The 25,818-nt window shown below is 45.3% G+C and overlaps 2 protein-coding genes across 4 annotated transcripts in view; one reads left to right on the top strand and one right to left on the bottom strand.

The window, feature by feature from the left end:
• The window catches only part of PJA1 (praja ring finger ubiquitin ligase 1), a 1,335,831-nt gene that overhangs the window by 206,879 nt on the left and 1,103,134 nt on the right, over positions 1–25,818 (top strand). The gene's annotated exons all lie outside the window — the stretch shown is intronic.
• Positions 818–25,818, bottom strand: part of EDA (ectodysplasin A) — a 440,121-nt gene continuing 415,120 nt past the window's right edge. Inside the window, exons 3-8 of one of the 2 annotated variants that reach the window (XM_050776243.1) lie at positions 17,119–17,142; positions 12,319–12,498; positions 10,824–10,858; positions 9,842–9,893; positions 6,816–6,946; positions 818–4,937 (exon numbers count right to left, since the gene is read on the bottom strand). In XM_050776243.1, the coding sequence (XP_050632200.1) occupies positions 4,686–4,937; positions 6,816–6,946; positions 9,842–9,893; positions 10,824–10,858; positions 12,319–12,498; positions 17,119–17,142 (674 nt within the window). In that variant the 3' untranslated portion in view covers positions 818–4,685. The remainder of the gene's footprint in view (positions 4,938–6,815; positions 6,947–9,841; positions 9,894–10,823; positions 10,859–12,318; positions 12,499–17,118; positions 17,143–25,818) is intronic. The other variant, XM_050776244.1, reaches the window with a different exon arrangement.

Raw genomic sequence — 25,818 nt, 5'->3', positions numbered from 1 at the left:
GCCCGGGGCAAAAGGTGCTGGGATTGTGAAAAGCGCCAGACCTCTCTCGAGCTACGTGTTCTTGAGCTGCTATCGGGTCTTCTTCCTGTGAGCCTCTTCCCTATTGATCTTAGCTCAGGATGGATGGAGGGCAAAATAGGCAAATACTACTTTTCCAGGTAACAGCAGCCTTGGCTGGGAAGGAATCAGACCAGGCTGACACACTTACTAGTTGGGTAACTCTGGGTGAGTGACTTAAATTCGTTAAGTGTTGGTTTCCTCATATGCAAAATGAGCTGGAGGCTGGGTCTACCCAAGCTATTTGGGGCCCAGGCCTGAAGTGTATTTTGTAGATGCCACATTCTTAAGCTGAGAGTCAGTTCTGTGTATTGCTGCCCCCGGACAATGTTCCTTTTGGCAGGACATCTAGCCTGCTTGTCATGTGGTCACAGAAGACCTAAGGCAAGCTTGTCTACCCTGTGGCATGCGGGCCAGGACGGCTTTGAATGGGGCCCAACACAAATTCATAAACTTTCTTAAAACAGTATGAGAATTTTGTGTGACTTTTTTTTTTTTTTTTTTTAGTTCATCAGCTATCATTAGTGTTAGTGTATTTTATTTGCGGCCCAAGACAATTCTTCTTCTTCTGACCTAAGGTAATGGGGATGTGGGAGTGTGGTCTGAGGCACAGAGAGGATGTGGGATGTTCCAACAGGAAATTCAGACCATCTTCCTTCTGTTGCTGCCTCTGAAATGGGTGCCTTGGTCCTTCCCCTAGCTCATGTGTGGCGTCATTTGCAAAGAAGCACTTAACATGTAGGAAGTGCTCACGCGGATATCAAGAACAGATAGGGAAAGCGCTTTATTTGCAAAGAATAAACCATTAATTTACACAAACTTACATCCCAGTTTATATACATTATATATAGTTTATATACACAGTATCTCACACTGGATGCTGACCCCCAAAAGCAGCATTGGGCCTGCTCCAGGCCATTCTCACAACAAAGCCCACCCCCTAATATCAGAGCTGGAGGAATATAGAAATGACACACCCCGAGCCCTCCTGGAGAGAGACCTGAAATGGATTAAAAGACAAAAATCAGCTTTATTCTTTGTGCTCACAGGGCCTAGAGGAGCCTCCAGGCAGGGATGGGTCCTGAGGCAGCATTACAGTAGCCTAAGGACTTGCTGGTACTGGGCCAGTCTCCTGCTTTCCAGTCCAGAAGCTAGAGCTGGGAGAATGCCTTGAGAGGAGGAAGAGTTCTGATGAAGGCTGCAGCTACTCCCTGCCTGGCCAGGCTCCTGAAAGGGCCAAGTACTTCCATCCTGGAGTTTGTGGGTGGAAGAAAGAAGATGGCCATGTGGGACAGGAACTGCTTTATCCCCTCAGTCTGCTGACTCTAGAGGTTGGGGCTTGTTCACCACTTGGGGCAGGTCATCTTCCCTCTCTGGGCCTCAGTTTCTACATAAGTAACAGGGTGGAATCTAGGTTGGGCTAGATTCCCTCTAAGGGCCTTTTTAGCTCTAAATTTCTCTGAATCTATTTGCGTCCACAGGAAGTTACATAAACACACACGCTCATACATGGATCAAAGTCTTTGTTTACCTCCAGGGTTCCTAGCTCTTTCCTGTTCAGTAAAAGAAATTTGGCTCAGGATGGACGAAGCGGGAAATAGGCAAATACTACTTCTCCAGGTAACCAGTAGCCGAGCAGCCTCCGCCAGCTGTCTTTTGTGCCAGCTTGGCTGTTAAAGCCCAAGTAGCTGGCAGAGACTCCTGCCATGCAATTCTCCTTCAAACCTCTGTCATCTGCTTGCCCACAAATGTCCTTGTCCCATTCTCCATGCTAGCATTGGTCCTCTGGCAAACTCACACCAGCATAATTCCAAACTGTACATCTATTTGCACATTCTCTCATCAGTAAATTGTTTTGTCACTTTGCCGCCAATGACTTAGCAGCAATAGGGCTCCCCAGCTACCTATTGCTTCCCTTATCATCCCTTGCCCCCTGGAGTTCCTTTGGAGGGTTCAGAATGAATCAAGGGTCCAGTGGAGATCTTATTTCCTTTATCATCCCCTCCATGTCCAGAGAATAGAATGGTATCAGGATGCCCTTTAGGGGCATAATTAGGAAGACTTTTCCTCCTCTCTCCTCACATCTTTCTGGCCTCAGAACCAGTCCTCTTTCAGGTCTTCCCTCCATCCCTGAGAGACCCTGGTAGTATCAAAGTCTCTAAGGTATGGTGGAAAGAGATAAGGAGTCACACTAGTAGTTGTGGGAAGCAAGCTGGCTCCTGTAAGCTGTCTGTAGGGTAATGGAAGGAGGACCTTGCCCACAGTAGGGGCTCCACACATGATGGTTGGCTGGTTCCTAGGATGGGTGAAAGAACATAAAGGCCACCAGCTCTGTGGGTCCCAGAGGCCTGCTGCTTCAACAAGGTGCCAGAAAGATTCTTCTGAACACAAGAGCTCTAAGGTTGATGGCTGCTTCCCAAAGGAATGCCTGACTCCTTTTGCCACAGAGCCCCTGGCAGCCAAGAGGACAGGTATTACCGTCGAGGAATGAAAACGGGCATCTCTGGGCTTCTCCCTAGAGCCCTCAAGGATTTCAGTTCCAAATTACCACTTTTATTCATTCTCTCTAGACCTCAAATTCCACACAGTGCTGTGGTATAATGGAACAACTTTGGAGTCAGACCTGGCTGAAGCTCCAGGTCTGCGGCTTAAACTGGTCAAAACGCTCTGAGAGTGCTACCTCACTAAGCCTCATCTAAACAATGATGTTTGTCATATTATCAGCCTTGCCTTCCTCAAAAGAGATAATAAAGTAGAAATTATTTTCCAAATATGAAGGAGAGGTTCTTGTTGGTTTCTGCTACAACTGCAGACTGTCCAAGGCACTTTATAGGAGTTAGGGACAGACACATGCCTGGAGTTCACCTCACCTTGGGTTGCAAGGCTGTTGTTAGCAACCAGACAATGGAGGCCTAGCCCATCACCTCTCACCCTGACCCTTGAAGGGCCAAGCAGTGTGGTTGCTTAGAAAGGGAAGGCACAGCTGAGAAATAAGTACCCTCTGTTCTCGATGAATTTCAGCTGCCTGGAGGAACTTATTCCCCATCTCCTGAAAAGGAAACACATTTCAGGAACAAGAGGAGCAGACTGTACAAGGCTGGCCTTCCCAGGTTTGGGCTGGACCTAGCACTCAGAAGCCAGGCTGAGCCAAGGCACTTTGAAGTAAGGCCCTCGAGGGTCCTACCACATGATCTGGTGGGAAGCTTGGGGTTTAGGGGAAGGTGCATTTGGACCTGAACTAGGGGGCAGATCCCTGCTCAGTGCCTAGACACTGGCTTCTCCTGAGTCTGCCTTCACAGGAGCAGCATGAGCATCTGTGGTGACCATGCTCTGCTATGGCTTTTTGAAGCCAGAGTGAAGAAAGACTGGGTCAGTATGGCATCAGCAGCTGGCCTTTCAGGTAAGGCCTGGCCTAATGTCCACTTGTGTTGCAGCAAACTGGAACAAAATCCCTCTGTCCTATCCTCACCCCTTGCCCTTTCTAGGCCAGGTAAAAAGGCTCTGCCTTGCTAATGCCCAGGAGCAGCCTAGGGTTTGGGAATTTAGAAGGCTGTGGTGAGGGCCACCTGCTAAGAGTCACAAGTACTAGAAATTGAAGGGACTTCTGGAGGTCATCCAGTCCAACCCTTTGTCTCCAGACAGAATTGATTAGGAATGGATGAAAAACATTTGTACTGTTTAATAAACGAAAAATTCTCTTTGTGCCCAGGTAAGCTAAAGAATATCCCAGACTCACATGAGCACAGGTCCCAGGTTAGGCACCTGTCTCAGACAGAGGTAGGCTCTGTGGAGAAAGAAGGCAGGAGTTCTAGTCAGGCTGGGAATGGGGGCAACTAGGTGACCCCAGGGAGTTTTCTGAGTGTGGAGCACAGCTGTAAATAAAATGAGAGACGTGTGACCCAAGGACGGATTCAGGGTCTTATGCGGGCAGGTTTGTGGCCATTCCCTGTGATTGTTCCAAGGCAGAGCAAACTTCCCCTTCCCAAAGCCCAGCAAGCTGCCACAATGTAGCTGTCAGCCGGAGTGGGAAGAACACTCCGACCCTCCTGCAGGCCACAGTATAGAGCAGAAAGAACATCCCCACTGCCAAGGATGCTCCCTTGGCAGGTTTCTCTCATGGTCTCTTGCCAAAAGCACCTGCCTTTTCCCTCTCTGGCCTTCTCAGGCTGCAATGCTACCTTCCCACTCCGCCCCCACCACCACCCTACCCAAGAGAGGAGCAGCAGCCCCTTGGGGTCAGATGTCCACCCCCAGAGTCTGGAGTGCACCTCTGCTCTCTCTGGCCTGCTGCCCTGGATCCTCATTTTAGTGCAACAAACAATAGATCTGACAACAGGGACCTCGGGGTTGAAGAGTCATGCCATAAGCCAGTCAACATAGAACCAAAGAAGGTTCTGCTTCATGTAAACCCTGGGGCTCCATCAACTGTCCTGTTAACTCAAGGTCATTCTGGAAAGTCAAGCAGGCCTTGTCACCCTGGAGTCACTGGGGAATAAATAGCACTGAGGCATTTCTCTCTGTGGCTGCAACACCAATATACCTCACTCCACAGCAGCACTTAGAGGTTCTGGGAGTCCTGGCTCCCAAACCCAGGGAAGGGGCACGGACAGAGGCAAAATGGGGGGAATCTAGGATGCAGGGGCTTCACCCAGCCTGATGGCCCCAAAGAAGGTGGTGTGCTTGCTCATGTTGATGGAGATGTCAGCGTGCACCATCTTGACGGCGATCTTCTGCCGGGCTTTGAGGAGGCAGACGCCTGCGGTATAGCAAGTGTTGTAGTTGGTCTTGCCCGTCTCGATGCTGCGTGTGCACTGCAGGAAGGGCTTCTCATCCACCACCACCTCATAGCTGGCAAAGTCAGTGAAGTTGATGTAGTATACCTGAGTGAGAGGCAACAAGAAGGGATTGGGGAAGAGAGGAAAGAGAGGGTGGGGGGCCCTCCCTGTGGTGAATTGACAGAATCTTCTCAGATGAGCTGCCAGCATACCCCATGGATGGGGCAGTGCCATGTGAAGGCGTGCTAGCTGGCCAACAGGAAAGGCAGGGTGACAGGCGGATGCATTGCCCTTCCCCTAGTCCATGGGGCTCAGCTGGTTGAGCAAACCTTTCTTACAACAGCACACCTGTCGTAAACTCTGTAAGGCTAAGAACCATGCCCTATTTGCAGCTTCACCGTGCCCCTGTACCCCCACCCGCCCCTGCCCCAGCTCTGACACGAAGCAGAGTGCCCTGCACATAGCAGGTGTGCACACAGTGCCGTAGACACAAACCGACTTCCACTCTTGAGCCCCGCGGACTATTTGTGGAGAAACTTAGAAGTCACTGATTCCCCAGAGAGGTCATATAACAACTTGCGATTTCTTCAGCTCCTTAACAGAAGCTTATTCAGCTTGCACCACCCCTCCCCTGTGCCTGGACTCCCCTCACTGATTCACAGTACCCCTTGAGCCTCCCATTTGATGATTGAGGAAACAGGTCCAGAGAGATGGGGAGCTAGCTACCGCAAACAAGACAAAGAATTTGGAAAAGCCCAGGCCCCTGACTTTGTGGCCAGAAGGAAGCACTAACTTATGCTCAGTGGCCTAATGTCATGGGGATTTTCCCAGCCTGCATGGGCCACTCTCAATTCTCTCCTAGGCTCAGAAAATTAATTTTTCCATCCTTCACTACCCTTATCCATCATACCTCATACCAAGTTGTGATCTGCCCTCCCCCACCACCGCCCCCACTGCCCCCACCACGTGGAGCTTGGCTCATAGGACATCAGGGTTATGCCCATGTGCCCCATGGGTGTTGGGACTCTCAGATATCACTGTAAATCTTTTTATGAAAGGTCACTCCCTCCATCAGCTCTTCAGCTGGGAACAGCATATTTGGGTGCCACATATGGATCAGGACCCAAGCTACACCGGGGTGCTCAGTGTGCCTAGCAAATGCTTGTTAGCCCACCTTTGCTGGCCGCTCTCCTGTGACACCCATGTGTTGGTTCCATAGTCCTTCTGCCCACCTGCCTGCTTGCTGCCCACCCCACAAAAGTCCCAACCTCATGGCTCATCTTCCTCTATCTCCAAGGAGCCATCCCCGTGGAGGCAAACAATCGGGGAATGGAAGTAGATGGACACTGGCAGACTTGGGGAGCGGGCCCAGGGCAGGAAGAGGACAAAAGCAGAGGGAGAAAGGGCTGGGAGAATAACAGCAGGAAGGAGGCAAGAATAGAGGAATAGAAAGATAGGGAAACAAATGGGAGAAAGAGGAAGGAAAGACAGTCAGAAATCTTTTTGAGGTGGAAAGAAAGTCTGCAGGAGCACTATTCATTATAACGCCCGAGCCAGCAGTGTTGAGGGGAGGGGTTCTCAGTAACCCTGGAACTGACTTTCAAAGAATATACTGAGACCAAGTTCAAGTTTGGCAGTGGAGCCAAACAGCTCGGAGGGTAAACAGGGGCCTGAGGCCCTGCAGGAGGGAATCAGATGGCAGAATGTAGGAGGGGCCTTTTTCACAGTTTTTCAATAATATTTGGCTAGGGAAAAACAAAACAAAACAAAACAAAACAAAACAAAACAAAACAAAACAAAACAAGCTGGCCTCCTCTCTCTTTCCTTCTTTCAACTCCCTCCCAGTGCGGTCCCCCCACCCCCTCACCCAAAGCAGGAAGTTAGCCATTGGATAGTCTTGGCTGGCTCCACAGTGCCCCTATGTGGTCTGCACCGGATCTGCATTCTGGATATAAGAAGAGTTAGGCCTAAGACCGTACTCACTTCTACCTGACTATAGATGAAGTAGGTGCCGTCCACCAGTACCTCCAGCTCCCCGCTGCGGGGATGTAGCTTAAACACCTTGGGGTTCATAGTGATGCGAGACCAGTCATTGAGCACTCCACCTGAAAGATCTCAGTATGAGAGAAGGGCAGTCACTCAGTACATGTCAGAATAATCGAGGCAACAGAAAATAAATACCAAGGAGTTCACGACCCCCAACCCTATCCCAGTGCAACCAGGGTAGCCTAGAAGGCCAAACTTTAAGAAGAGCATTTGAAAGCAGAGAAGCTGTTCTGTTTGTAAAGCAGCTGCCAGGCCTGCTTCAGGGCTCCTGGGCTCCTGTCTGTCTTTATACTTCCTTTCTTGACCCTTGCATCTGGAAGGGTCTTTAACCATTACCTTCTAGCTGGAATTTGCCGGAGGAGGATGAGAGTGGGCATGCTGCCCTATTTTCTTTGTTGTTATGGGGCCTGCACAGGCAAAATTCAGACACTGAGTGGCAGGCTAGGTCTTATTATTCAATTTTACTTTCCCAGTCAGAGCTCCTGAATTCCTCTTGTCTCATAGGTTCATGGGTTTTCTCTTTCTCCTTAAGAGATTCTTTTTTTATGGTTCTTCCACACCCACAGCTTTCTGGAAAGCCTCCCTGGGAGGAAACCACTCAGCCCACTGTCTATCTGGAGAACCTTAGGGATTAGAGATGATTCAGACTCCACGGCAGCTGGGGCTACTGACCACCAGTACCAGGGCCCCATAGGTGAGAGGGATCCTTATGAGAGTGAAAGATAGACTGGCAGGCTGCAACAGAGCCAGCCGGGAGGATAGGAGCCGAGGCACCCTTGGCAAAACATCTGTCTCAGCTCCACCCCAGGCAGGGGTGGAGGGGCAGTCTCATTCCTTTGGACAGTGGAAGCCAGCGTGTGAGGGTGGAGGAAAATCTTCTCTTTCCATCCTGCAGAAAGAGGAATGTTCCTTCCCACCATGAGAGGAGGACATCCGAGCCCAGGGAGCCTTTTCCCTTCTAAGTCATCCATCCTGCACCCAAGAAATTATATTTTGTAAGTCCATCTTTGGTCAGTTTCAGTAGGCCTGTCTCTCTGAGGGATGAGGAAACAGGTTTTCTGGAAAAGGTGACCATCTTTCCTTGAGGTGGTAAGTAGACGGGCTGGGAGTTAGGAGGAACTGCCCTGGCTCTGTCCCATCCGTGGACCACTCTGCATGACGTCCTCCAATCCCTGACCCCATCACTTCTTCTTCTTCTTCTTTTTTTTTTTTGAGAGGGAATGTCAGGCACTCTGTCACCAAGGCTGGAGTGCAGTGGTGTGATCTTGGCTCACTGCGACCTCCACCTCCCGGGTTCAAGTGATCCCCCTGTCTCAGCCTCCCGAGCAGCTGGAATTACAGGTGCGTGCCACTATGCCCAGCTAATTTTTGTATTTTTTGTGGAGACGGAGTTTCACCACGTTGGCCAGGCTGGTCTCAAATTTTGGCCTCAAGTGATCTGCTCCCCTCGGCCTCCCAAAGTGCTGGGATTACAGGCGTGAGCCACTGCACCCCACCCCCATCACTTCTTCTGGTAGTACTAAGGGTCAGCACAGACCACTTCTGAGGATTGGCCCAGAGGGGCTGGAAACAATCCTACTGTGTGGCAGTGGGAGCAAAATCAGTGGCTGCTGGCACAGAAGAAACACTATCTGTCTAGATACCCAAACAAATCTATTTTGGCCTGTCTCTGGCCTCCCTGGACAGGTGGGGATCATGGCCCACTCAGGGCCTTGCGGTCCCCAGCAGGACCAATTGGGTTTTGGTGCCATTCTCTTCCTATTTACACTTCTGAGGCTACTAAGTCAGACATGGAGGTGGCAGTCAGGGAAGTAACTAAATACAGTCATTAAGGAAACTCAGTACAGCCAGTTCAGGACTGACTGAGTTCTTAGAAACTGTCCCCAGGTAGCTGTTTTTTTTTTTTTAACCTTCCTTTACCGTTTCTGTACTCAAAACCCCTCCCTTCCACTCCAAGCTCTGTAAGCATCTAGCATTTTGGTTAGCTTGCTGCTTCCCAAGGCTCCTGGGGGTTCACGCATTTTAGGCTTTGTGCACTCTGGGGACTGGACATTATTCCAAAGTGCTGTTCTTTCATGAATGTTCATGTCTCTTTGGGGGAAGAAAATGAACCTTATCATTCAGTGGAGTGTACATACATATCACTGAAGTAGCATAGGGGAGAGGAAAGAGTCAGAAAGATGTAGTTTTGAATCCTGGCTCCTAAACGAACTTGACTAAGAAATATTGGGAAAGTTAATTAACCTCTCTGAACTTCACTTTCTGTCTTTGTAAAAAGGAGCTCATACCTACCTCATAGGGTGGTTGTGAGGACTGGATGAAATTAAAGACAAAGAAAGCATGCTGAAAACTCTAAAGTATCATACAAAATGAGGCAGCATGATTTATTAATGTATTATCCAATCTCTCTGGGACTCTGTTTCCTCATCTGTTAAATGCGGGGATTACGATAAATCAGTGCTTCTTAAACCCATTAAACACATTCTCCCTTTTGATAGACACTAGCATCTTCAACTCCCTGGAGATTCCAACATGCCCCACTTGCCCTGAGAGAAGCAGCCCGTCTGCCCATCTGCGTAGATCCATCAGACAAGAAGAATTTAATTTTACATTGTTTTACTTTCTATAATTTGTATTGTGAAAATATTAATCTAACTACACATATCTCCGTGGTGGCTCTGATATAAACTCCATCGCCTGAGAATGCCTGGGCTAGATGATGTCTCAAGTCCCTTTCAGCTCCGTAATCAGTGATTCTAAATGCAATTTGGGTGTAGCAACTGGTCTTGATGCTAGCAATTGCTCAGGACAGCCAGTAGAGGGCATGATGGAGCAAAGAATGACTTCGTATGCCAAGGGTACCTCAGGGCCCTGGGAGGAACTAGGCTGGGTGATTATTTGGAGGTTGGGGAGGAGGAAGGGGAGAAGCTCCTCTTTGGGAGAGAGCCTATTTGGATTCTTACCATTCTTGACTTGAATTGCTGACCCTTGGCCCTGTAGATGCACCACAGCTGGCTGGCAGGATGAGAAGGATAGAGAGTAGTCACTATGAGTAATGGCTGCTTGCTCAGTCACCGGTCCCATGTTTCCATCCTGGTTTCTAGTCTTCTATTGTAATCCAATTCTGATCCCTCTCCCCTCTCTTGGGATGTTACTGACTACGTTTCTACTAGAGGGTAATATGATTTTGTAGCTCTACCGCTTGCTAGCTATGTGACCTCAACCAAATGTAATGCCTCTGAGCCTCATTTCCCTAACTGTAAAATGGGGATTATAAGAATGTCTGGCCTCTCTCACAGGGATGTCTAAAGATCAAATGAGGTGATGGATATAAAATTGCCCTGCAAGCCGTCAAGCACTGTGCAGCTGTGTAGATTTATCACTGTGGCCACACAGCTGTGGCGAGGGAGGCTGAGATGAGACAAGGCAAGGCAGCAGAACCTGCCAATAGAGACACATTAGGAAGCTCAAAGACTGGGAGGAGCTCTTCAGGCCATTAAGGCAGACGCCCAGGCTAGGCTGGGCCTGGAGCTGGCTGGCTGTTTTTCAAGGACATACTCTTCAACTCTTCAGGTCCGGATCCCAGGTGGTCTGAGAGCCGACAAGGTGTCTGGGGTGGCTGGGGAGTTGGAGGCTCAGGTGAATAGGTCTGACTGGCAGCTTATTTCAGCTGACTACTGGGCCTGGCTATGGTGACCCTGGGGTCTCCTGTGGAATGAGGAAAAATGATCCTGGCAAGACACCCTTTCCTTAGCTAAAAACATGCCCTGGGGCAAAGCTTTTCTATTCATAGAGATGGGAGGGGGCTGTGAGTGAAAACCCTCAGAATCTCCAGGGTGTTCTCATGAAATAAAGCCTCAGGAAATCTAATAAGAAGCTAATTTAAAGGTGGCTCTAGCCTGTGGCTTTCCTTCCTACCCAAGAAGAGAGCAATCCCCAGCCAACCTGGTTTTCTCGAGTTCCAGCTTTATCAGCAGCACCTGCAAAATAGGACAGGCCTATCAGAGGGCATAATCTTTTGACTTCCTTTTCCCCTCACCTGAGCAGCTAGTGGTGGTGAGCCGTGCTCCCTGCAGCCAGCCCTGTCTGAGCTTTATTCTCCAGGGCTTAGAGCTGGAGGAAGAGTCAGAGTGCACCTCTTCTGTTTCCTGCCCCGACCTTCATCTTCAGTGGGCCCAGCACCCAGCAGGAAAACTTCTGAGTATTGCCTCTGGCCAATATTAGCCCAAGGCAAGCCCCACCAGGCACCCATGGAGAACAATGAGAGGGCATTCCTGTCACTGTGTGACCCTGAGACAATGGCATTGGCTTCTCTAGCCTTTTGCTCCCTTTCTATCAATTTTCTTCATAGAGCCCACTGCTGTTTGTAAATATCTTGTTTCTTTGTTCTCTTTTCCTCTAGGAGATAACCTCTATGAGAAAAAGGACCATGTATCAATATGTCTCTTTGTATACAGAAAGCGCTCAATATTTAAGGAATGATTGGATGAAAAAAAATCCCCAACTCCATCTCTTGTGGTCATGGTAACACTGCTTAGCCCTGTGTGAAGTACAAGTTAAAGAATCTGAATCCTGCTGCAGAATTCTTGCCCCTGGAGAAATCAGCTGTAAGGGTCCATTTCTTTAAAGCCCCAAGATACAGGGCGGGGGAGTGGGGAGCAGGGGGAAGAAATAACAACTGACATAAGCCCAGGCAGTCTGACTCTTGTCAATGCAGGTTTGGATCTGCATTCATACCTTTCAGATGCCCTTCAGGCATCTGAAGGAGAAAAATGCAAAGGGGTGAAATGACATTTGAATGGCAAGTGTGGTAGGGTAAGGATCTAGTGCAAGAAGCACTTGGTTCCTGGATGGGACAGCCTTGGTGCCTGGGTTTGCTTTATCCACAGACTGAGTGACTCTTCAGTTTCCAACTTCTTGACCATTAGTGACTACTTGCTATGGGAAAAGCACTTCAGACTTCATAAGATGAAACTGTCCTAGGGCTTGTCATTTTGTTCAGTCCTCAACTTTCCACTCCATAGCCTGTTTCTATGCAAACATCAGCATGTGGAGCTAGATGCAGGGAATCAGAGAAGATTAAATCTATTCCCCACTGGAACTCCAATGAACCACCAGGGCCTCTGTCTCTGGCTCATATGAATTTTACTGGTCCACTACAGGGAGGCCAAGAGTCAGGGAGGGCTTGTGATAGAAGGGTTGAGATGGGGTAAGAACAGGTGGCCTGTCCTTGACAGGTTGGTAGATGTAAGAAGCTAGAGCAGGTCAGGCCCTACTGGCTTGTTCAATTCCTAGTTTTACACTGGTCTTGGAGAGCTGCATCCCTCATTGCACACCAACCCCATCTCCACCGTTTGAAACTGCTCTCAGGATCACCCACTCTTGCTCTCCTAAAGTACTTGTAAGGCACCTGGTGGGGTGGAAAGACAGGGGAACTCACCAGAAGGTCCCTGGAGGCCAGGGGGTCCTTGAGGACCAGGAGGACCTGGAGGACCAGGTGGTCCCATAACCGTTGTTCCTGGAATTCCAGGAATCCCTGGAATTCCTGGGGGTCCCTGGGGTCCTGGAGGTCCTGGGGGTCCTGGAGGGCCATTGGGTCCAGGAGGTCCTGCTTTCTTTCCTGAAAAATAGGGTTCAGTGTTACTTTTTTTTTTTTTTTTTGAGATGGAGTTCTGCTCTGTTACCCAGGCTGGAGTTCAGTGGTGCGATGTCGGCTCACTGCAACCTCCACCTCCCGGGTTCAAGCGATTCTCCTGCCTCAGCCTCTGGAGTAACTGGGTTACAGGCACGTGCCACCGTGTCTGGCTAATTTTTGTATTTTTAGTAGAGATGGGGTTTCACCATGTTGGCCAGGCTGGTCTCGAACTCCTGACTTCGGGTGATCTGCCTGCCTTGGCCTCCCAAAGTGCTGGGATTACAGGCGCAAGCCACCATGCCTGGCCTCAGTGTTGCATTTGTAGTTATTTCCTGGATGAGTGGACTGTCAGGAGTTCTACAGACTTCTGAGGACACAAAGTCAGCTCTCTGGGAGTCCCTGCTAAAGAGTTGGATACCTTTATCACACAGCTCTGTCTCCCTGTCTCTGTGTGTCTTGTGCTTTCTCTCCCTTCCCCCCACTCCCTTTTGTGAATACGCATTTACAAAGCTAGGTTTGAGCATCTAGAAATAAGTGGCCCTCCAGGAGATCAGTCTGTGTCTGTGGGGAAACAGACACAGTAATGGGATAGTAGAAGTGCTACCTTAGTGGGTAGGGACCAAATGCTGAAGAGGTCAGGGAAGGTTTCAAAAAGGAGGTTACATTTCAGCTGAGTCCAAAGGATGAGAACTACCAAGTGATTAGACCTATGGGTCACTTTGTGGTTCTTTTTAGAATTGGGCTATTGTTGAAGAATGTAGAGCTTTTATGTTTGCTGCCCAGTTTGGTGGACTTGATGTCGATAACAAGAGGAAGCTGTACAGCCTGGCCTTAGGAACAGTATCAGCTCCAGGAAGGTTCCTCTAGGAGTCAGGATGTACAGGAAATGGGGGTCGGGATGGGGACAGTGCTAGTTGGGAATGAGAAATGGGAAGGAGTTTTGGAGATGGGGGAATGGAGAAGGAGGAAGAGGGGCACGGGAAGAGGGGGAGGGAGAGAGAGAGATCGAGAAACAGGAAAGAAGCAGTGACAGAGAGTAGAGAGAGCTGAGGAGGAGGCAGCAGGTTTCACTTTCTTAGCTGACCTCTGTAAACTCTTTTTAAAAAGATCTCTGGGAAAGGAAATTCTGTAAACTCCATAGTAACATGTTCCAATGTTTATTGCCCCTCACTGCTCACTGTTAGGAAGTTCTCTGGTATATTAACTGATGTCCCTCTTGTGGCAGTTTAAGCTCTTACTCTATTTGCGTAGACAGAGAAGAATATACATATACATAATCCTTATATATGAAAAGAAATTAAGTCACCCACCAACCCCTATTTCTATAGGCTAAATAATCCAGCTTCCCAAAGTCTTTCCTCAGAAGTCCTATTCTCAAATGTATTACTAATCATGCCCACCAACTCTTCCCCCATTTCCTCCTTGCTATCCTTCTAGAACAATCTCGACCCTCCTATTTCATATTCCAGTCCTTTCAACATTCCCACCAGGATGTAGTTATCTTAAATGAGTCATAACTGTGGTCTTGAACCAAAACCTCCAGCTCCTCCTGTTGACTTCCTCTGCTCTGTGCTGCTACACTCAAAGACTACAGGTGGGCGCAGGTCTTCTTCCTTCCTTCACCACCTTCTCACAATTTTATGGAAAGTTTCAGGAATGGAAGCCTGTTTCCAGACTTCATCACAATGTCTTCACCTGAGGTAGTTTCTTAGTTTTAAATACAACCTTTCTAGTCTCACTAAAGACCTTCTTACTGACTCTGACTTCCTGCTCCCCAGACCCTTAGGCAGGAAAATCCTGTCCTGATTTATCAGGTCCTCCTTTAAGAAGAATGCCTCATGGCCAAGAAACCAAATCCTCATGGCAATGCCACTCAAGAGGCCAGTTGTCTATGTCTAACCACATCTGCATTTGGAATAAAACCATGGGGTCATCGTGGGGCCTCTTCCTCAGAGAGGAAGGAAAGGAAGGTCCAGAGAACATCTCTCCCAGAAGAGTCCCTGTAGCCTTAAAGACCTAGAGGCATGAGCTTTAGAGGTTTCTCTGCACTTAGCAGCAAAAGATTGGATCTGCCCCGTTTCTAGATCTAGCCAATTTCAAGATGCTGAACAGGAAAACCATCTCCCTTCAGATTTGGGCACCTTCCAAATCAGGCTTATTCAGAGCCCAAGTTTCAATTCCAGCTAGTGTAGTGGAAAGAACACAGAATCTGTACTCAGGAGATAAGGATGTAAGCCCCAGCTCTGCCACAGACACACTTTGGGCAAATCCCTTCCTCTCCTTGAGCCTCAGTTTCTACATCTGTGAAACAAGGAGCTTGGCCTCAATGATTTCTCTGTTTCCTTATGAGACTGACTGAGCTTCCATAAGGAGGGGTGACTTACCACTTGCAGTCAGGAAGCTTCCTTAGCCTGGTTGTAAGGTTTGCTTCTCCCTCCTTATTTTCTAGGTGGCATAGACACAGAGGTTGGTGCATATTAGGCTGTCCTGGGTCCCAAGATTTCCAAGCCTAACAGTGATTTTCAAGCTACAGGGTGTTCTGTGGGTAGCACAAACTTCAGCTTCAAGAATGTGAGTCTCCTGTAATTGCTAATGTAATTTTGGAAGACTTACAGCCAGAAACTCCTCCAGTCCAAGAGACTAATGGTTGCAGTGAAAACAGAATGTTCACTTATGAAAATGTTAGAAGGCATTTGAGAAAAAACTCCTGCTTTGTTCCAGTTCTGCAGCTGGTCCTCTGTTCCTCTGCAACAAGGGTTAGGCAAGTGTGCTTCTCACACTTGTATACTTACACAAAGTTGGGCTCAGAGAAGAGAATGTACAAAATGACCCCTGGAGCAAGAGGATAACTTCAGAGGATTGACTCCCTTCTCTGGATTTCCTTACTTTAACAGAACACCTTATGATATAAAAGCCCAGAGACGTCTGTACTTAGAAACATACCCTATGTAGTGTTAGATGAAAGAATATACACATTTCTTTCAAAGCTAAACTTCATCAAAGGAGTATTTCCTTAACCTTTTAGCTAAGCCCCAAATGAAAGAACAACCAAAAGTGAGTGAATGAGTGAGTGAGAGAGAGAGAGTTGTGGAAGGAGGAAAATTCCATTAAAGGGTGAAAATTAAGTGAACAATTCAATTTACGTCTTCAAGCATGTGCCTATTCACCATATCCAAGGAAATCCATATTAAATGGCTTCTAAATAACTTTCAGCCAAAGTAAATGTTTAAGGCCTACGTGCACTCTCTTCTCAATAATGTCCAAGGTAGCAGTGCCAGGCAATGATCTGAGTTATAATTTCTGTTTTAAAGGGATGTGACAAGATTTAAGAACTACATGTTTGAAAATCAAATCTACTTTCTTAAAAGACAGAACATCTTGGTGGTAAATGCCCAGGCCCCACAGGGAAAGGTTTCCTCACTGACTCCAGCTCCCTGGCTGTTTTCCAACCTTGCTCAGTTCAGGCACTCAGGAGGTCAGGTCATTCCTCAGCTTCTTTACAACAGGCACACAACTTTTCCATGTGGACTATGATACCTCAAGGCACCAGAGTACCCTAGTGTTCGAAGAAGTGGCAGACTGCAGGTGAAGCCAGTCTTTTGGCCTAGTCTGGGGTTGGCAATCTATTCTATAAAGCTCCATAAATCTTATCACACAGCATCATTTCACTTAAAGCATTTTCATGAAAAATCATTAGTTTTACTCTGTCTTCCTCCCAGGTCAGAACCCAGAAACAAACAGGTGCTTTAGCTAGTTTCATAATTGGGTTTTTCAGTCCTAAGTAGTAGACCATATTGCCTGGCCCTGTCTTTGGAGACTGTTCTGTCTTTGGATTGATTCTCCTCTTTTAGTTAAGTGAGCACTTGTAGGTGCCCTAGGGCCAGTTTCATTGCAAGTACACTGGGGACTTACTGACTCAACAACGGCACAATGGAAGCTGCTTTGAAAAGACTAAACGGTCAGGGTACTATCCCAGAATAGCATTTTCATTACAGAGAAAATGATATTGAATCCTCAAAGCAAGAAATACCTTCCCTGACTCTTTGGGAAATCAAATCAGGGAAGCTTTAAGTCCAAGAAACAGGGTGCTGACATCTTTTGATAGGTAGCGTATCTAGTTCCTACATGGTGACTCAGGATTTCATTCATACCCAATCACTGATTTGATAAAGGAGGAAAAAAAAAGGATAAAAGCGAGTGCCTGTAATCCCAGCTACTCAGGAGGCTGAGGCAGGAGAATTGTTTGAACCCCAAAGGCGGAGGTTTCAGTGAGCTAAGATTGCGTCATTGCACTCCAGCCTGGGCAACAAGAGTGAAACTCCGTCTCAAAAAAAAAAAAAAAAAAAAAAAAAAAAAAAAAAAAAAAAAAAAAAAGAAGAGCAGGGAGAAGAGTAAGGAAGAATGAAAGAAAGAGGTGAATTATCACTAAAGAATGATTTCTTGTTCTTCAGAAACTACAATACTCAAGAAGATAACATATTGAATAAAATAACGGACAGACAATGCTGAAAGAATGTAATACAAAAATCGTACTCTTGATTTTTTTTTCTTCTAATTTTAGAAAAGATACGACAAGACAGCAATTTTATAAAGTAAGGAACTTACCCTTTTTCTTGTTTTTAACTGGACCTATTTGAAAAAGAAAATAGAAAATTAAGTCATTAGAAATGAACAGAAAATGTTTATTTTCTAAGATAGTCACTAGGAGGGATCCCCAAGACACTGCAAATTTGAGGGAGTCTCACAGTCAAGGGTCAGGCTTTTGGCAAGGATCCAACTATCAAACCTCCCCATTCTGTCTTCTGGCTCTTGAGGCCACAAAACTTTCAAGGAAGATTTTTCCCTAGGGAGAAAAATCATTCTACCTCAGTCTTTGGGGTGAGGGAATGGGTACTTCTCCATAGAGATGAAATGCCCAGAAACGCACAACTCAACAACCTTAGGACGGCATTCCATTAATTCTGCAAGTCCTGAGGTTGAAGAGTCATGCATTCAGGTGAGAATCTGATATGAAGTCTCATGTGTTGAACTTGGAAGGAGCAAAGGGTTATTTTCATGGAAAGAGCAGAGCAGCAGTGTTTGATTAACTTTTAGTCACTTCCTTATCATGATTTAATTTGTTACTTATTAAAAGTTTGACCATAATACACTCATGAGGGCCACATGCATTTCCATTGTAATTTACCATAAGTTAATGGACACTTTAACAGAAATGTCGGCCGGGCGCAGTGGCTTATGCCTGTAATCCCAGCACGTTGGGAGGCTGAGGCGGGTGGATCACGAAGTCAGGAGATCAAGACCATCCTGGCTAACACAGTGAAACCTTGTCTCTACTAAAAACACAAAAAATTAGCCGAGTGCCTGTAGTCTCAGTTACTGGGGAGGCTGAGCCAGGAAAATGGCGTGAACCTGGGAGGTGGAGCTTGCAGTGAACCGAGATCACACCACTGCACTCCAGCCTGGGCGACAGAGCGAGACTCCATCTCAAAATAAAATAAAATAAAATAAAATAAAATGAGAAATGTCAACCATTTCATTGGCAGTGAAATCACAAGCATTTTCTTGGGAATTACTTCTAAGGAAAATAATTCTAATCAATTGAAGGCACTTGGAAAACCCAAGGTGTTTCTAATATAGTTAGGTGACCACAACTCACCAAACAGTTTAGGTCACTCCCAGACAGTCACTTTTTTTTTCCCTTCTAGGAAATCAGTTCTCTTCATTCTATATTTGGATTTGACTTTCTTTAAATACAGGTATTTAAAATCTGTTCCAAACTGCCATGAAGACACAATTATACATTAAACCACTGTCAGTGCCCTCAAGAGCTTACAAAAGGAACACCAAGCATTTTAATATTATAGTTTATAAAACATATTTCCATTTATCATCTCATTTGATATTTGCAACAAACCTGGAATGATCTCTAACTGTAAGAGCAGGCCCTATTAGAGATCAGTAAAGTCTCTAACCTGGAGGGCTGCCAGAGTGGCCATCAGAGCTTTCACAGGTCTCTTGAAAAACCAACGTCTGTGTAGACTTTTCTGGCAAAGTAATTTCATGAGCAACAGTAGCTATTGTTATGTCCAGGGGATGTTTTAGATTGGAGCAACCTGCTGTACTTAAGGTCATGAATCTCAATTCTCTTTTCCTTCTCTCTTCTCCTTTCCTCTCCTCTTAGTTCTTTGTCTTCTTTCTTTGTTACCCATCCTTTATGAATTTTTTTTTAACAGCATTGTGAGTTCTTGAGAATGTGCTTGGAAGTTCTGAGAGGAAACCACAACTACATAGACATTAATGATAAGAGGCAGCGACTCAACCTGAGAAATGCCTTTTTCTTGAACAAGAAAGCTGTCTGGGGAAAGATTTACACAGAAAGGGCTCAGCTCTATCAGCCAGCCAGCCACCACAGCCTAGGAGAGTAGTAGAAAGACAGCCATTATAGCCACCCTGCCCTCTTGGCAAAAGTGTGCTAGCCCGGACCAAGATTTTGACCATTTCAGCTGGTTAAGGGTAAGCACTGTTATATCAGACTTCAAAAGCATGCTTTGAGGAAATCGGGCCATCACCAGCCAACCAGTCCTTACTGAGCATGTGTATGGAAGGCAGTAAATAATGAAACACAACTTACAACTCTATCTTCAAGAACTGACAGTTGAATAGGGAAATACAAAAGATGAGGGGTGGCTTCAGGAATTATACTGGCCATTTAAGGGGAACAAATAGCTTCCTGGAGAAGGTCTGACCTAAATCCACAAGTGAAAAGAGAGAAATGGAAATTTCAAAATCTTTTTAAGCTTCAATTATTTTTATACAAGATATACCTATTCCTTACATATACATAAATGCATGCATACATACATATATGCATAAAAAAGAGGAGCAAAAGGAAAAAGAGCTTATTAAAGTACCCCCAAATAACCTCTACTAACATTTCATGCACATCTAGAAGTCTTCTATGTGTATAAATAGGTATTTTTACAAAATCGGATCAGATGAAAAGTGTCATTTGATAACCTTTTTTATGTCAATAACTACATTTTTACATTGTAATTTTTAATATGGATGCATCAGCGTTTAATCATCTTTGATAGGTATTTAGACTGGGTCCAGTTTTTCACTATTATAAACAATGATGTAGTTAATGTTTTTACATATGTAAATTTTTATACACTTGTCCAAAGGTTTTTTAGGATGTGTCATTAGAAATGACACTGTTGGGTCAAAGGGTGTGAAAAGCTTTCCTTACATGTAATTAAACCTAATAATCTTTTCCTATATGGTTACTGCCTTCAGTGTCATGCTTACTTAGGCCTTCCCTAATGTGACATTATAGGTAACTCTTTATATATTTTCTAGTTCTTTTATGGTTTCATTTTTATTTTTAAATCTACAATTAATCTGGTATAGATTTTGGCAAACAGTGTAAGACAAAGAGTTAAGTAAAATTTTTATATTTTTTCCCTAAAATGCCCATGACATGAAGAGTACCAAGAGAAACAGGGCTCAAAGTCATTTCTTAAACTTTTATTTTAGTTTCAGGGGTACATGTGCAGGTTGGTCCTATAGATAAATTGTGTGTCACAGGGGTTTGGTGTATATATTATTTCATCACCCAGGTAATAAACATAGTACCCAATAAGTAGTTTTTTGATCTTCACCCTCCTCCCACTCTCCACTTGCAAGTAGGCCCTGGTGTCTATTGTTCCCCTCTTTGTGTCCAGATGTATTCAATGTGTAGCTCCCACTTACAAGTGAGAAGATGCAGCATTTGGTTTTCTGTCCCTGCTTGTGATTATAGCCTCCAGCTCCATTCATGTTGCTGCAAAGAACATGATCTCATTCTTTTTTATGGCTGCATAGTATTCCATGACATGTATGTACATTTTCTTTATCCAGTCAACTGTTGATGGACTTTTAGGTTGATTCCACATCTTTGCTATTGTGAATGGTGCTGCCACGAACACACATGTGCATGTGTCTTTATGGTAGAACAAGTTATATTATTTTGTGTATATACCCAATAATGAGAGTGCTGGGTTGCATGGTAATTCTGCTTTAAGTTCTTTGAGGAATCACCACACTGCTTTCCATAATGGCTGGACTAATTTACACTCCCACCAGAAGTATATAAGTGTTCCTTTTTCTCCACAACCTCACCGGCATCTCTTGTTTTTTGATTTTTTAGTAATAGCCATTCTGACTGGTGTGAGATGGTATCTCATTTAGTTTGGATTTATATTTCTCGAATGATCAGTGATGCTGAGCATTTTTTCATATGCTTATTGCTCATGTATATATCTTCTTTTGAAAAGTGTCTGTTCATGTCCTTTGCCCATTCTTTCATGGGGTTGCTTGTTTTTTGCTTGTATATTTAAGTTTTGTTGGGAGCAAGCCCCCCAAAATCTAGCCATAAACTGGTCCCAAGACTGGCCATAAACAAAATCTCTGCAGCACTGTAACATGTTCATAATGGCCCTAACGCCTGTGCTGGAAGGTTGTGGGTTTACGGGAATGAGGGCAAGGAACACCTGGCCCACCCAGGGCAGAAAACCGCTTAAAGGCATTCTTAAGCCACAAACAATAGCATGAGCAATCTGTGCCTTAAGGACATGCTCCTGCTGCAGTTAACTAGCCCAACCTATTCCTTTATTTTGGCCCATCCCTTTGTTTCCCATAAGGGATACTTTTAGTTAATTTAGTATCTATAGAAACAACGCTAATGACTGGCTTGCTGTTAATAAATACGTGGGTAAATCTCTGTTCAGGGCTCTCAGCTCTGAAGGCTATGAGACCCCTGATCTCCCACTTCACACCTCTATATTTCTGTGTGTGTGTGTCCTTAATTCCTCTAGCACCACTGGGTTACGGTCTCCCCCATTGAGCTGGTCTGGGCAAGTGGTGTCCATTCATGGGGGCTCGAATCCAGGTCGAAGGGTTGCCAGAGCGACAGTTGGAATGGAAAACTGGCTGGAGGACACCTGAGTACTCTTAAAGCAATCCCTGTGGTGAGTAAGAAGGGGAGCTCAGAAGTGTCAGGGTAACAATGGGACAGGTGTGGGGTCTGATTCGTTTCACCTTGGAACTTTTTCACACTGATGATGAGGAGGAAGGAGGGTATAGCAAAGTAACAGAAGAGGTTACAGAGCATGTTTATTTACCAGCTAAAGCTAAAGCGGAAAAGGAGGGAGAGGTTCATCCCTACCCTTCTGCACTCTCTCATTATTATTTTGAAGAAAAAAGACCCTCCAGATCTTTCTATTCTGGAGGACACTGGGCAAAAAGTAGTTGCCCCAGTGACTGAGCAGCGCCTCGAGTGACCACTCTTAGTTCTATTCAGGCAGGAATTCAGCAAGTTAGACAAGAGGGAGATTTAGAGGCTTGGCAGCTCCCTGTTAGAATACACCCCCCAGATCAACAGGGAAATATTACAGTTACATTTGAGCCTTTTCCTTTTAAATTACTCAAATAATTAAAACAAGCTATAAATGAGTATGGACCAGGTTCTCCTTTTGTAATGGGACAGTTAAAGAATGTTACTGTTTCCAGTCGAATGATTCCTACTGACTGGGACGCTCTTACTCAAGCTTGTCTAAGTCCTGCTCAGTTCTTACAATTTAAAACTTGGTGGGCAGTTGAAGCTTCCATTCAGGCTGCTTGCAATGCCCAGGCCCAACCTCAAATTAATATAACTGCAGACCAACTTTGGGGGTTGGCGGCTGGGCTGGTTTAGATGCACAACTGGTCAGGCAGGATGATGCCATAAACAGCTTAGAGGAGTGTGCATTAGAGCTTGGGAAAAAATCACTTCAGGTGGGGAACAATACCGTTCCTTTAGTGCCATAAAACAGGGACCTAGAGAACCATAGGTTGATTTTATAGCTCGGTTACAGGAGTCTCTTAAAAAGATGATTGCAGATTCAGCTGCTCAGGATATAGTGTTGCAGTTATTAGCTTTTGACAATGCTAATCCCGATTGCCAGGCTGCTCTGTGACCTATCAGAGGGAAAGCACATTTAGTTGATTATATCAAGGCCTGTGATGGTATCAGAGATAATCTGCATAAAGCTACTTTGTTGGCACAGGCAATGGCAGGACTGAGAGTGGATAAAGGAAACACTCCATTTCCTGGAGCTTGTTTTATCTGTGGGAAGCATGGTCATACTAAAAAAGAACGTAGAAAAATCAGCAAGTCAGGCCGCCAGATACGGGAAAAAAGAAAACTGTTGAGCCTGAAATATGTCCAAAATGTAAAAAACGAAAACATTGGACTAATCAGTGTCACTCTAAATTTGATAAAGATGAGAACCCGATTTCAGGAAATGCCATGAAGGGCCCGTCCTGGGCTCCATTCTAAACCAGAGCATTTCCAGCTGAGGCCATTCCCTCACCCCTGTACAATGTCCGTCCCCCGCCACAGGCGGTAGTGCCGCAGTAGATTTATGCTGCACAAAAGCTGTGAGCCTTCTGCCTGGGGAACCCCTGCAAAAGGTCCCAACAGGAGTCTGTGGACCCTTGCCAGTAGGGACTATAGGATTACTTTCAGGAAGGTCTAGTGTAAGTTTAAAAGGGGTACAGATACATACAGGAGTTATTGATTCAGATTACAATGGGGAAATTCAAAATTCCATTTCTCGCACTGGTTTAATTAGCTTCTGACAAAATTCAGACTACTACTCCTTACTCCTACTTGGGGACCTTAGTAAATGACACTACCATTGTGCCACAGAAAGTAACCATATGTTGGGATCAACTAAAAACATTAAATGACTTTCAAAAATTACTAGGGGATATTCATTGGATATGACCTGCTCTAGGCATTCCTACTTATGCCATGAGTAATCTGTTTTCTATCCTTAGAGGAAATCCTAGTCTCACTAGCCCTTGGCAATTAACAAAGGAGGTAGAGGCAGAGTTACAACTGATTGAGAAGCAAGTCCATAAAGCTCAGATAAATAGAATAGATCCAGAGAAGACTCTCAATTTGCTAATTTTTTCAACTCAGCATTCACCTACTGGTGTTATTGTCCAAGAACGGGACTTAGTAGAGTGGTTTTTTCTTCCACATACTAATCCATGGACTCTAACTCCTTATTTAGATCAAATCTCTACTATGATAGGGATTGGGAGAACTCACATTGTTAAATTACATGGATATGATCCTGGAAAAATTATTGTCCCTCTCACGAAGGCACAAATACAGCAAGCTTTTATAAATAGTCTTACTTGGCAAACCCATTTAGCTGACTTGGTGGGTATTCTCGATAATCATTTCCTAAAACGAAGCTGTTTCAGTTTTTGAAATTAACTAATTGGATTCTCCTTAAAATAACTAAATTTAAACCAATTGAAGGTGTTGAGAATGTTTTTACAGATGGGCCTAGTAATGGTAAAGCTTCTTATTCTGACTCAAAAAGTAAAATTTTCCAGACGTCTTATATTTTTCTCTATGTGGAATATTAAACACCTCACTGGTATCCCATCCAATTCTCAAGGACAAGCCATAGTGGAAAGAATGAATCTCTCCCTAAAACAGCAGTTGCAAAAGCAGAAAGGGAGAGACAGAGAATATGGAACCCCATTGATGCAACTGAACCTAGCATTAACTTGAAATTTTTTGAGCCTGCCCAAAGGCCAGATGTTATCAGCAGCTGAACAGCACCTACAGAAACCAGCTGCAAAGACAGAAACAGAACAACTGATTTGGTGGAGAGATCCAATAACAAAAAGTTGGGAAATAGGTAAAATAATAACTTGGGGTAAAGGTTATGCTTGTATTTCTCCAGGCCAAAATCAATAGCTGATTTGGATACCATCAAGACACCTGAAACCTTATCATGAGCCAGATGCTGAGGAAGAGACTCCGGGAGGATCCCGAGGACCCCCCGGTTGCAGCCATGTTGAGACTGACGCTGAGGAGGACCCAAACTGTCACGAGCAACACCCATCGAACACAGCCACCCACCTGGGGACAGATCAAGAAGCTGTCACAAATGGCAGAAGAAAACCTGAGGAAAGCAGGACAACCAGTCAGAATGAATAATTTAATGGTAGCTATGATAGCAGTTATTACCACTGCCGTGAGCATTCCTTCAATAAGGGCTGGTAATAATGCCTGGATGCAATCACTCTATGACACAGTTACCATAATAAATCTGCTTCTATAATTGAGGCATACCGCCTTCAAAAACCTATTTGTAAACAGGATTGGACCCATTTAGAAAAAATGAACGTACTTGTTTAGGAAGATTGCTTTGCTGAACAGGCAGAGGTGCTGCACAATGATTCCTATGGAGTCATTATTAATTGGTCCCCTAAGGGGATATTTAGCTTGAATTGCACCTCTCAGTCTGCGTGCCACAGTCACACTATGTTCAGATGATCTGGACAAAATGGTCAGATGGTAGAAATGATAAGAAGTATGGCAAAAGTTCCTATTATCTGGAACCATGGCAGTATAGTAACACCTCAACCTCAAATGATATGGCCCACTCTAGGCGCTAAACAAGGATTTGTGGAAACTATTAAATGTTCTTAATAAGATCAAAATTTAGGAAAGAATAAAAAAGCATCTAGAAGGACACTTGACAAACTTGTTTTTGGATATAGCAAAATTAAAAAACAAATATTTAAAGCATCCCAGGCACACCTGACCTTAATGCCAGGAACTGAAGTACTTAAAGGAGCTGCAGATAAATTAGCAGCTAGTAACCCATTAAAATGGATTAAAAAACACTGGGAAGCTCTGTGATTTCAATGATGACTGTGTTTTTAATCTATGTTGTTTGTCTTTGTATAGTCTGCAGATGCGGATCTCGACTCCTGTGAGAAGTAGCTCACTGTGACAAAGCTGCCCTTGCTTTTATCTCTGCAAATCAAAGAAGGGAGACATGTTGGGAGCAAGCCTCCCAAAATCTGGCCATAAACTGGCCCCAAAACTGGCCATAAACAAAACCTGTGCAGCACTGTAACATGTTCATAATGGCCCTAACGCCACGCTGGAAGGTAGTGGGTTTACGGGAATGAGGGCAAGGAACACCTGGCCCACCCAGGGCAGAAAACCGCTTAAAGGCATTCTTAAGCCACAAACAATAGCATGAGCGATCTGTGCCTTAAGGACATGCTCCTGCTGCAGTTAACTAGCCCAATCTATTCCTTTATTTTGGCCCATCTCTTCGTTTCCCATAAGGGGTACTTTTAGTTAATTTAGTATCTATAGAAACAATGCTAATGACTGGTTTGCTGTTAATACATACGTGGGTAAATCTCTGTTCAGGGCTCTCAGCTCTGAAGGCTGTGAGACCC

The sequence above is a fragment of the Macaca thibetana genome, chromosome X, assembly GCF_024542745.1.
Source record: "Macaca thibetana thibetana isolate TM-01 chromosome X, ASM2454274v1, whole genome shotgun sequence".
NCBI classification, from domain to species: domain Eukaryota; kingdom Metazoa; phylum Chordata; class Mammalia; order Primates; family Cercopithecidae; genus Macaca; species Macaca thibetana.
This window is presented reverse-complemented; position numbering and strand designations above follow the sequence as displayed.